The sequence below is a fragment of the Halyomorpha halys genome, unplaced genomic scaffold (genome assembly GCF_000696795.3).
Source record: "Halyomorpha halys isolate HHAL.00 unplaced genomic scaffold, Hhal_1.1 Scaffold2317.1, whole genome shotgun sequence".
NCBI lineage: Eukaryota > Metazoa > Arthropoda > Insecta > Hemiptera > Pentatomidae > Halyomorpha > Halyomorpha halys.
This window is the reverse complement of record NW_027105791.1, coordinates 29,337-42,466: the sequence shown is the minus strand read 5'-3', so window position 1 is coordinate 42,466 and position 13,130 is coordinate 29,337. Positions and strand designations below refer to the sequence as shown.

Genomic DNA, 13,130 nt, shown 5'->3' with positions numbered 1-13,130 from the left:
TTTATTTATGTTGTTCTTTGCTGACCGCACCCCCCGACAAACTTCTTCAAATCATTTAGTTATATAAGAAATGTTATTTTTATGTAACATTAATTAAACATTTAATTATAAATTATAAAATTTTATTTAATGTCAAAAAATACTTGGTTGTTAGTATTTCAATTGTAGTTCTCCGCTTGTTGAGATGACTTTTTCGTGATGATCCTTTCATAATTATTCTATCATCACTTGAATTAGTTTTAGATATTGTAGTTTAAATGTCATTGCATTTACTTGATTATGATCAATTACTAAACATTTCACTGTTAATTTCTATTGTCTAAATTATGATATTTGACCTCTAGTGAGTTTTATAATTTGTAAAAAACACTTGCCCTAATACTTAAATTAAAATAATTTTCTCTGATATATTGATACAGGTCTTATTTGATTCGAGATGCCCTCCCAGTGCCTGGCATCGGCCAAAAAAATTAAACAAATGATAGTCTTTTTTTCTTTTAATTGTCACTTTGCTTACTCTCTATGTTTAAAAATAATTGTTAATTAGTTTTCAAGTTTTTAAAAACTTAATTCACTTCATTTGGTAACACGCTTGTCTGCCAACCCAAAGGTTGCGAGTTCGAATCCCTGGCCCTATCTGGGATTTTTTCAAGCTTATAATATACAATACTCTCTCACAGCCTCCCCCTAGGTATTTGTGAGGCCTGTTAGCCAATGGGTGGCACTCACAAAAATAGGTCTGGGAGTGACGAACCCACCCTGTGAAAATCATGTCATGAAACACACGGGCATAATGTATTTCCAAAGTACATCGCGCGAGGCCTTGGACCTCTATGGTCTGTTGCCCCAATAATAATTCACTTCATACCCGCAAAATAACACATTTTGTTGCTTAAATAATTGCTATTTATCAACATGATGCATCAGTATGCTATTTAAAATATCTAATAATCTTGTATTTTAAAGGAATTATTAATAAATTGTAAATAATTCTTAATTCAATCTAATGAAATAAATATATCTTTTTACCTACAAAGCATAAACATTTTCTTTTATCTTCAAAATAATAATGTTTTCTCCACACTATTAATATTTTCCAAATTTTTAATATTCTTCACATTATTTGTTTTATTGTTCCATTTCCAATGTCTGCTGGGTTCATGGCAACAGCTGACATTTTTAAATTATAGTTTACAATAGCTGGAGGGAGGGGAAGGGGAGAGAGAATCATAAGTTTGATATAAATTATTGTATTTCAATAATAATAATGCATGTTTAATTGTAACTAAATACATTAATTACATATTATTTTTGTGTTTAGTTACTATTTTATGTCCATTTTTTTTTTGGTGTACAATGTACTTGATAATTCTATTTTGCATATATACAAACAAATTCATTTTTCCTTGAAAGGAATAAGCTATGTTTAATTGTCTTTCATAATATAACGGATTGTTCAGTCTGTCTTAGAGCGTCATGTCCTGTCCATCTTTACCTCTTTGCCTTCATCTCATGAGATATTGATTGACCAGTCTCTGCAAGCAGTTCACTATTAGTTATTCTCCTCCATGTCTCAAGGCCAGAATCCCAGATCGCTCCTGCAATGCTGTATGCTGGACTTTCCATTCAAATTTATCGATTCTGCTTTCCAGCGTACCTGGTATAGCCCAGGTCTCGCAGCCGTTTATGAGAGCTGGCTCTATCATGGCATTGTACACCCTTACTTTCAGATTTTTAGGGATTTTAGTATTCTTAATAGAGAGAAGGCTCTGTTCGTTCTTGTTACGACGTTGGTCTATCTCAGTCTGTTGATAATTTATTGATGTTATTATGGAACCGAACTGTCTTTTTTCGGAAACAATTTGCAGTCCACGGATGGATACTGCCACATGTGAAGCTGAAGATATTATGTGTTAATGGATTAATTGTAGAAAATACTAGTTGAATTAAAATAATCTATTTTTATTAGATAGATAGTTTATTGAAGAAGGGTTTGGGTTTGGCTTTTTAACATCACACTATGACCCGTAGAGATGAATTATTAACCATAAATGGCAATAATCTGGAAAATAATAATTAATACAACTTAATACATATGTAGAAGGAGCTTCACTACACCAACTTTATTAGGTAAACTTCAGAAAAAGTTTAAAAAATGAGATGGCTTAAGGAAATCATTGCCAAATCTATTTTATAATTAGAGTTATTAAAGTTATTAATATCAGTGTTGCTGTCACAAACATAGTTTTCAACTATTTATTTGCTTATGTTTTACCGCTTTTTGCATGGCTTCATCAAGGCTGTCATTAAACAACATAAATGTTGTTCATCTTGTGCTGTTTTTCATCACGACAGCCCTGATGAACCTGTACAAAGTGAGGCAAAACGTCAGCAAATAAATAGTCGAAAACTATTTATTATTCTTTTTTTACCTCATTCCTAACCATCTCCTTCGTATTCAGTTATGGTCAATCATTTTTTATATATAATTATTAATTATAAGAAGATAGTTGACCATGGATAATATATATGAAGAGAAGAAGGTTGGGGGTGCTGTTAACTTATTAGTTATGTTACATTTGCCCCACTTTTTAGAGCTTCATCAGAGCTGTCGTATTGAAAGACAGCACTTAGATGAACAACACGACAGCCTTGATGAAGTCTTGCAAAGTGGGGTAAAATGTTAGCAAATAAATAGCTGAAACCCAAAACCAAAGCCAAAGCCTTCTTTAATAAACTGTCTATCTAATAAAAATATATTATTTTAATTCAACTAGTATTTTCTATAATTATTCCAGATTAATAATATCTTCAGCTTCATATGTGGCAGTATCCATTTTTGTGAGGTTTTTGAAGAAATACTGAAAGCATAAAGTATTTTTTATCTGCCAGTGTATTTAAAATAATTATAAAAAAATCTGATGGTTGTTTTTTCTACAATGAAAGAACCAAATTTGATGACAATTTATAGTGATTTTTAAATAATATTAAAATATCCAAACCAAAATTAGTAATGGAGAAAAATGGAAAAGAGGAATAAAAAATATTTCTTTTTGATCAGCACTCATTGGTGTTTTACAAAATCATAATGTTATTGTTTAGAAAATATATAAATTTGATGAAAGGTCAATTAAGGAATGATAAACATGAGGAATGAGGATTAAAAGTTAAAGAAACTTGTTTGTAATATGAATGCTTCGTCCTCACTGAATTTTCAGCCTTTGCGATACTTTAAATTCTTGCACTAATTTTCATCATTTGTATGCTTTATATGGTTCTCATTCATTAGGATTTTTCTTCTGGTGTAAATATTGTCAAAATTTTATTTTACAGCAATATGATCAGAAAAATATTAGACGGAGAGTTTATGATGCATTAAATGTTTTAATGGCAATGAATATCATTGCCAAAGAAAAGAAAGAAATTCGTTGGCTTGGTCTTCCTACTACATCGGCTCAAGAATGTGGTAGTCTTATTAATGAAAAAAAATCAATTACTGAAAGAATTCAAGTGAAAACTCATCAGTTAAATGAGCTTTTATTACAGGTTAGTACTTGTTTTATTCTTACAATTAAGATCTTAACTGTTATATATGAATTATAAATTAGCAAGCCATATTAGGCCTTCTTTTTTTTTTAATTAAAAAAAAATTGCATTCATATTTTTAATCTTTAGACAGTAAATATACAAGATACTCATATTTTTAAGCTTAAGATAGTAATCATATTTTGATGTGGTAATATTTAGTTTGATATTAATTCCTGTGAATATCATTGCTTCTCAGCAGATTGATTAAAATTTGATATAGTCATAAAAAAATTTTGTGTTTAGATATTTATAATTTTATGTTGATTGTGTTTTTTACATTTATAGTATTAATATTAAAAATTACACCTATCACGCCACAGAATAAATTTTGACAATTCATTTCTAGTTAAAAAAAAGTTTGTTACCTCTGGATAAATCCTATTTTCTGCTCCAAATAATTTACATTAGAGGTTAACCTAAATAAACAACACCAATGCATCATCTTTCTAGTTTCATGCCCTTTTCGAAATTTAATTCATAAATCCCATGTCGAATCCTATGTTATCTTGTAATATTTTTTTTAATCTTCCGTCTAAATGTTATTCCCTTGTTCATACGAAGGTAACATTAGGTTGATTATTAAAGTGTTCTGATACATGTTGTGTTATGAAAACTTTACATTATGTCTAAATTCATTAATGAATTGAATCAACAAAAACAATTTCTTCTTCTTGTGTATGCATTTTAGTAGTTCTTTAGTGAAAATAATGTTTTATTGTTGATTTTACTAATGATGATATCTTATTTAGTGAACAGATATTTGACAGTGTTTAATATACTTGTCACCACTTTGCCCTTTTCGGATGATAAGTCCCACATGAAAGCCTACCCAACAATGTTCAAATAGGAGTGATGTGGTGACGAACTTGTTATACCAATTAAAAATATGATGTCATTAATGTCTGCTTATTTCTTTAGCTTACAAATATTGAGAGAATGATGTGTTCATTTCAATTTTTTTTAAATTGATATGAAAAATGGTACTAAGATTTTTTCAAATGTATCTGGTATAGGTTTTAAAAAATTTATAATTCATGATATCGTCATCATATTTTTTATCTGCTTTAGTTTTAGTATCATTATTACCTTTTAAATATTGTGTAGGTTTAGTTGGTTATTAACAATGTTTGATTATTATATTTTCTAGCAAATTTCATACAAAAACCTTATTCAGAGAAATTTTGAAATGGAAAAAACAAAAGGGCCTCCACCTCCCAATTCAGCAATCCATCTTCCCTTTATTGTCGTAAATAGTGATAGAAAAACTGTTATCGACTGCTCAATAACAAATGATAAGTAAGAGATATTTACTTTCTATAACAATAAGTATACGTAATTACTGTTTTCATGATTTTAAACTTTAAAAAATATTATTTTATTCAATTATATATATATATATTTGTTTTTTTCTGTAGGACCGAATATTTGTTTGTTTTTAATGATAAATTTGAAATACATGATGACTTTGAGATTTTGAAACAGATTGGTCTTACTCATGGTAAGTTTTTTATTTGTTTAAATGTATACTAAAACAATATTTCATGAATGATACATACTTATTTGAACGTTGAAATTGATTGTACCTGAAATCACGAATTCTATTGAAAAATTAATTTCTTACCAATTTAAGATGTTTTTCTTTCATTGGCAATATTCAAGATCTGTTTTTCTCGTAACTCATTTAATACATTTGAAACAATGTATTAGATGGCAATTATGTTTTGTTTTTATGACAGTTAAATAGTACTTTTTTTAACATTTGATTGTAAAAATGGTATATGATTTGCTACTGATTGCAGGTGCCATAGAGAATATTTTTGTCATTCTAGCCTATATTATTTCAAAATTGATTTGTAGCTTTTGTAGTCCATTTTTACTTCATAAGAATGAGATTGATCCAGCTGAGCTCCCACTACTTCCTCCTTATGTGCATCCTTTATCCACACTCACTCTCCCCTGTGTGTTTGGTCAACCTTCATAGTGAATGGTTTATATGAAGTCTAGCTTCTTAAAAAACATTACTAGAAAAGTTATAAAGATACAATTAAATGAAAAAATTAGTGTACAAATTATATTTATGTTTCTCACTGATGTTAGATGCTTAAAGAACTAATTTTCTACTAAAAATTAATTTGAAAAACAGTTTTCAAATCAGAAGTTTGTAGCCATATTTTATAAAATAGCTAATCATTATTCACAAAATTACCCAAGTGATTAAACTCATTAAGGCCTGCTGGCAAGAATAAAATAATAGCTGTTTTTCACTCCACAAAGAGCGAGACAAAGAAACAAACCTTTAACACAACTCAAAGGTCAACAATAAAGAGTTAAAGAGGTCAAAATCTACAATGGTCACCTTGACCCAAAAACAGGCCTACAATGGTAGAGTTGCAAACCAAGAAAGTTTTATAAAACCCAGGCATCAACCTTAATAGAGATCCTCATTTCAAGTACCAGAATGAAGCAATCTTGCAATGAGGAAAGAAATTTAGCTAACAAGTTAGCTAATAAGGAAGGCATTAAAATTCAGGTAATGGGGGACAGACTTCTTTTATTCAAGAAAAAGTCTACAAGGTTGGAAGAAGAGGTTTACTTTAGGAAGGCATTAAGCCCTGAGTGGAGGTTATAATAAAGAATAGTTATTATAATTTCATTTCTAGTTCCAATAAGTTTTATATTTTATTTTATAATATAATGGACCTAGTTAATAAGAATAATGATATTTATTCTAATGAATTTGACACAGTATTATATATTCAGCGGAAACATTTTTTTTTTTTTTTTTTTTTGGAGGACAAAACATCAAAGTATGAAAATTTATTTAGTGATTTTGAAATCTGTTAGATTCCTGATATATAACAACATAATTATGGTATTGGTGGCTTACTCAGTGGAATAAGAACAAAATTAATTATACCCTGAAATCACTGCATTTGAAATCATGGGAAATTTTGCTAGTCTAGTATTCAAATAAAAAATAGAGAAGGGGCAATGTTACTAACACCCTTTATATTTTAACTGTAATTGGGCAAATTATTCCCACCAGTTAGTAGAACTATTTAAGAAAAATATTTTGGTATTATATATACTAAAAAATTTTAATTAGTCAGTTTAGGAAGCAGTGCATCAAATATTGTTTTGATCTTGATTTACTAATAAATAGATACTCCTGCTTGTTCTCCTTTGTATTAAAAAATATTGCCATTGTGGTGTCCTAGGCCTAAACAAGATACTACATTTAATATACCAATCTTCTTCTTTTTTTTATTGATAATAAAAAGAAGACCTGGGCCATATGCTATCCAGGCAATTTGTTTGAGGATGACTTAAATCCTTTTTTTTACTGTATCTTGTGAAAATTAATCATTAAAAACTTATTATTCTACCAATTTTACTAAATAACATTTTATGGATTAATTTGGACATAAGAATGAGGAAATTATGAATACAGAAATGAAAAAATCTAATATCCTAAGGATGGAGTAGAGCTCTAAAATGTCAATGCAATAGTTATAATGGATAAACTTTTCAAAATGGGAAGATTTAGTTTTTCACTGGAATAATAATTAAATAAAAATATTATGAGTTAAAATCAACCTTCAAATAAACTGAAGAATAAAAATTGTTGTGAGGTAGTAATATTTAACTTATTATTGATATTAAAATAAGAAATTTAATTGGAATAAGTTCATTGCTTAAGATACCAAGGGGAGAGATTATTTTATTAGTTCAAACAGATGGAAAATAAAAAGGCAGTATGAAATAAATACTGTAATGTATTGTCTAACTTTTGCCCATTCAAGCATCAGGACATTCATTAATGTATCAGTCAAGCAGATTACTGTGGCCTTCTTTTTTATTATTAAAAGAATTACTTATATATTTAAATATCCGTTTTAAATTAAATGAGTTATATTTCATATTTGCATCAATTTATGGGCTTCCTCTACAAATGTTATAACTACAAAATTTTTATGAAACAATTTTTTGGCATAAACCTTTTTTGTGACCTGATCTGACTGTTGCTAGCAATGAATCAGTCCCTACTCCTTAACAAAGGTTTTTATGCACAAAAACTGTAAATGTGTTAACTGTTTGAAAGGTAAGACTTTTTTTCTTATGCCTAAAGTTATTCATAATTATTTTAGTGGGAGCTCTTCAATTAACCTCTCTAAGAAATATATTAAGTCTCTAAAGTTATACCAGTTAGTAAATGACGTATGGGTTACTAATAAACTTCTTTCTTTCTAGGACTTGAAAGTGGTGATATTTCAGAAGCCAATCTTACAAAAATAAAATCCATGTTGCCAAAATCAATGGAGAAATATGTCACAAGTAAGTAATAATTCTTTGTAGTGAGAACATTTTTTTTTTCTTGGTCAACAGATTCATAGTGTAAATAGATACTAGAGACCTACTGCCTCAAATGATATTTGATTTTTCTGGCAAAGATACCAGGGTCTAATATTAAACTAGGGCTACAGTTACCTCTTAACAGTTGATAATCTTAACTTTATTTGTTTCCTTAAAACCAGTTATAGTTAATTATAGTTTTCTTAAATTGTAGTTGAATTCTTAGTTACAAGGTGTGTACATATGTGTTCAATTAAAAAATACTTCATATCTTTAATATTACTAACATACAATGGAATCATGTGTAAAACACTATTGTTTCTTTGATTTGGGAAAAGTAACAAGTAAAACATAGAGCCTTACAGCTTTGAAATGGTCAAAAGCTTCCGGTATTTAGGCTCTATTATTAAGGAGGCACTTAGCAAGGAGGAGGAGGTGAGAAGGAGAATTACAGCAGGAAATAGAACCTATTTCTCAGTCACAAGTATGATAAAGACCAAATTTGTGGGTCATACCTCTAAGTTCAAACTGTAAAAGGCCTTCATAAAACTAGTAATTACATGTATTGGAGAAAAGTGGACCTTCAATGATAAAATAATGAACCTCCTAGAGTGGTTTGAAAGTGTAATTTTAAAGAAAATTCTTGGACCCGTATGTAAGAATGGTCATTAGAGAGAAGGAAAATCAGCAAACTGTTTTGGCTCTACAAGAAATTTAGTATTTTGTGTTTTTATCAGTATACAAACATGCACTCACATGTTTGGCCCAAGGACCTATGGAGAGGGGGAGCATCATTTTGGCAACTGAGGATAGAGATAAATGTTTGGCAGCTGTTGAGCAAAATCCTGAGGCTCAATGACAATGAGAGCAGAGGTTCTAAGTTCAAGACATCTTTTATTCGTGGGGTGAGGGTGGCAAATTTTCAATGGTGAGGGATTTTGATGTGAGAACTCTGCATAGGTGATATTTAGCGATAGAAGAAGCTGTGGACCTCCTTGCTTATAACTAAGATGCTAGTGATCAAAGAGTAGATTAGTCAAGTGAGGTTATACTTAGAGGTTTTATTATTATGCCCCCACCTTGGTGACTTCAAATGTATCCAAATGATTGAAGGGTCACGCATATCCTTCCTATGATATTTTTTCTTAAAATTGTTATGGCAACTATAGTGAGATAGATTTGGTTTTCTTTGCTAATGAAATAATGCCCTCTATCCTCTGGCATAGCCTGATTCAGTCAGAAATTAACCATATAGTGGTTCTTGATTGTTAGTTGGTGCTCATGCGGCGGGAGGAAGTGTTTCCTTTAATGCGTGTCTTGACTTGTGTTCATTGTTGGAAATCTGTTTAATTGTTTGTCTGATCCTCTTGTGCAACATGTGACGATTGAATACGGTTTGTACAAATTCTTTATATAGTTTGTATCCCAAATCTTTTGAAGTCATTCTATGGATACCCTAAAATTTGCAGGGACATTTAATTTTATCTGGAGTCTAGGACCTTCTCCTGTAGCATAGGTGAAGTTTAATCAGCCCATCATAACTTAATTTGCATACTTGCCTTCATATACAATCAACAAAACTTTCATTTTTGTTAAATTACAAATTAACTATCTTCCATCCACGCTCCCTTAATGCTGCTTGGTCAAGTTGTCAAAAAATTCTTCTCAATCTCCTTTCCATGGCTGTCTTTATCTCAGTAGGTTGTCACTAACTTTTTTTTATATTTAATTTTCTCTTCTAGAAAAAGTTTCCACTTTGTGTAGGTATTTTATTTTAAAAAGAAATAAATTTTTAAATTAGGGTTGTGTACAGACATCAAAACGACTATCTGTACTGACAAAGTTAGTGAGTTGGAGAACCTCATAGACTAAGGAGGATCAACGATGGAGCAGAGTGAAATAAAAATATATATATATAAAAAAAAAAAAACAGAAACACTAAAAGCTCTGAAAGAATTTATTGAAAATCAGATGGAAGAACTGTTTTCCATGCTTTTCAAATATTCAAATGTTCTTCACACCCTTTTCCAATTTCAGGCACTTTTTAAATATTGCTTGATTTAACTATCGTAAAGTCTCCTCTTCCCGGTTTAAACAATTATTTCAAAAGTGATATAGGACCGTCGCTCCCTGAGGTCTTAGTGGGGTGGGTCCGGCCAAGAAGAATTGCCTTACTTATCTGCCTTTTCAATCATACAATTATAGTGAGTAGGTTAGTCAATGAATGATATGTCATAATCCCACAAGAGGAGATCATAACACAAAAAAGGCAATTCTTCCTGGCCGGACCCGCATCACTAGGACCTCCAGTGAATGTTAATCCTATATCACTTTTAAAATATTGGTTTAAAACATCAAGATGAGACTTAAAAATAGTTAAATCGAGCAATATTTAAAAAGCGAATAATATTTTTAAAAAGCTGGTTGAATCCAGCCTGGAGGGTGAACTTTTTGAAAGCAGCCATCCATCTATAGGTGATAAACATTTATTGAACTGTAGTTCCTCCCTATAAATAAATAATATTTACACCGGTGTATTGCATATTCTTTCACATAACTGAATAAATCCTGACACAAGTGAATAAATAATGACATAAGCCTAAATGGAGTTTTGGCAAGGAATGAAAAATTTTTTGAATTACTTGGGCTCCATTGTATATTTATCGCTCTCTCCTAAGATTATATTGTGCACCTAGTTATTATACACCAAGTTTTTATTCTGTATGTGAGGAAATTTTTTATTGTTTTATTAATTACTAAAAATTCTGAAAAACCTTACCAGTTGTTCATCCTCATCTCTTTTTATTTTTTAGTTTTTTATATATGTACTATATATTCAAAGTTATATATTATTTACTATTTTCAAAGTTGGTTTATTTGTAGAAAAAAATATTTTTGATAATGATATAGGTTTTAAAAACTCATTTTTTTTATTTATACAGAAATGGCTGAAAGCAGTAACAATCTTAATGGATATAAAGACGAATCTCCTTATAGCATTGAATTTGTAGAATGTGCAGGCACATCTACGGATTCTTATCTTCATTCCGAAGATTTAGATTCCACGGTTGAAGAAACAAGTGATGATGAATCGAACATATCTACCGACATCGACAATAACTGAATTCTACTGCCCTCCTTTGAGTAATAGAGATTCTCATTGCCCTCACCTTCATGACTTACTTAAGTGTATATTTTTAATTTTGACAAAATAGTGCCTATATTTTTAATTTTATTTTTTAACCAGATTGAGCGGTATAAATTTAACATTATATATCATAAGTTCGTTATTAGTTGTACAGAATTTTTATTTTCATTTAGCACATTTGTATATTTTTTATTTTATAATCGTATATTGTAATCACATTTTACTCAGGCTGCAATATTACCAAGATTTGTTACTCTGTATTTGTTGATTTACTTTTTTTAAGTCTAAGTACTGAACCTTTTAATTTTCTTCATTTTTATTTAATGCTTTATTTTTTAATATTTATTTCAACATTTTTATTTAGTGTTAGGTAAAATTACATTTTTATATCATCGTAATCATTATAAAAATTGAATAGGATAATAAGCAGTTTAAATTTCTTATATGTATTTTTTATTAGATTTAAATACTTGGTTTTTGAATTGATAAAATAAATGTAAATTTTAAATCTTTAATTTAAACTGTAACCTTACTCAGATATTATTTATTCTGTTTTAGTTTTGATTCATTGGTTTTATTTTTTCACATTCATAGTTCTTTACTGTTGTTACATCTACAGGTTCTCACCATTATTCATTAAATATTTTTATTTACGTATAATATCTGGAGTTTATTATTATTTTTGCAATTTTAAAGATATTTTTTATCTTGTTACTTAGCTTTATTTATTTTATACCAGGCAAGATTTTTGTTTGATTTTTCTGGATAATATAACATAATTATAGGTTTTATTGTTTTATCATTAAGAATTTTTAATTGTGTTACTATTTACTACAAATACAGAGCTATATGTGAACGAAATATTGCAGCATAGAGATAGCAGTAGTTTTTGTTATTTTTTAATGTATGTGAATGTTTGTAAATGGAATGTATACAAACGTGTATATATTACCGTTTATTTTTGTGTTACCAGTATTTAAAGCTGTGCTTTAAGTATTCATTATAATTAAACCAGTTCTTTTCTTTTTAAATTTACAATACTTGTTGGGTTTTTCTCCCCTCCAAAAGAGCTAATCAAAGTATGATGTATTACAAAAAAAAAAGTTTAATATTTTTTGTAAGCTTGCTATACAAAAACTGTAAAAAGTCACTGTTATATAAAACTCAGAGGTTATACCATTACAACTAGTCTTTTTATGTTTGAAACTAATTTTAATCGTTGGCTTTATTAAGATTGTTGTAAAGTAATGTTACTTTTCTTAAACATAGTTGTTCAGTTTCTGTTATTAGCTATATAAAGACAAAAAAGTGTTTTATTGTTTCTGACTGTCTTTAAGGGATATTTGTAATATTATTCATTGAAGGGTACAATTTTACAGTTATATTCAATGAAATAATTATTTTGCCATATTTAGAAAGGAGATTGTTATTTATGATAGTTTTATTGTAAACAATAATGTAATATTTAGGCGACAAATAGGAATTAGACATATGTCATGTACATTCCCATACATGGTCCGAAATAATGCAGTGTCATTTCTTATAGGAATTTGATAACGTTTATAAGCGAGATCTGTATATATATTTCTTAAAATTTCATTTGTGAACATATATTTTTCATGCATTTCTGATCATATTTTATATAAACTAAGTGCAACTTATTACATTTTTAATCATTATTCATTATCATTCCTTTTCCAATTTCAATCAAGTTTGATCTAAGAGAGCTCTATAAGAGCTTAAACCAACAGTTTAAAAATGATAACATTATTTTTTTATAATTCTTCTTGACTCTTTGATGATTTGAATATTTATATTAATAAAAGGACATACCATATTGGCCTGATTATAGGTCAAAGTTTATTTCAGAAATTTTCCCCTGTAAAAGAGGGTTGAACTTTAATTCAAGATTGACTTATTTTCAGATTCGATCTAGGAATTTGTTTCTACATTAATTTTGATTTCTTTTTTTAAAAAAATGTCAAGCAACAAAAAGGTGATATTTTTTATTTAAATTATTAAATATTATTATTTAAATCAT

The 13,130-nt window shown here is 28.9% G+C and overlaps 1 protein-coding gene across 1 annotated transcript in view; it reads left to right on the top strand.

The window, feature by feature from the left end:
* The window catches only part of Dp (transcription factor Dp), an 18,952-nt gene extending 6,202 nt beyond the window's left edge, over positions 1-12,750 (top strand). Inside the window, exons 7-11 of the mRNA XM_014437152.3 lie at positions 3,334-3,546; positions 4,736-4,884; positions 5,004-5,086; positions 7,840-7,923; positions 10,884-12,750. Of these exons, the coding sequence (XP_014292638.1) occupies positions 3,334-3,546; positions 4,736-4,884; positions 5,004-5,086; positions 7,840-7,923; positions 10,884-11,065 (711 nt within the window). The 3' untranslated portion in view covers positions 11,066-12,750. The remainder of the gene's footprint in view (positions 1-3,333; positions 3,547-4,735; positions 4,885-5,003; positions 5,087-7,839; positions 7,924-10,883) is intronic.
* Positions 12,751-13,130: the final 380 nt, after the last annotated feature.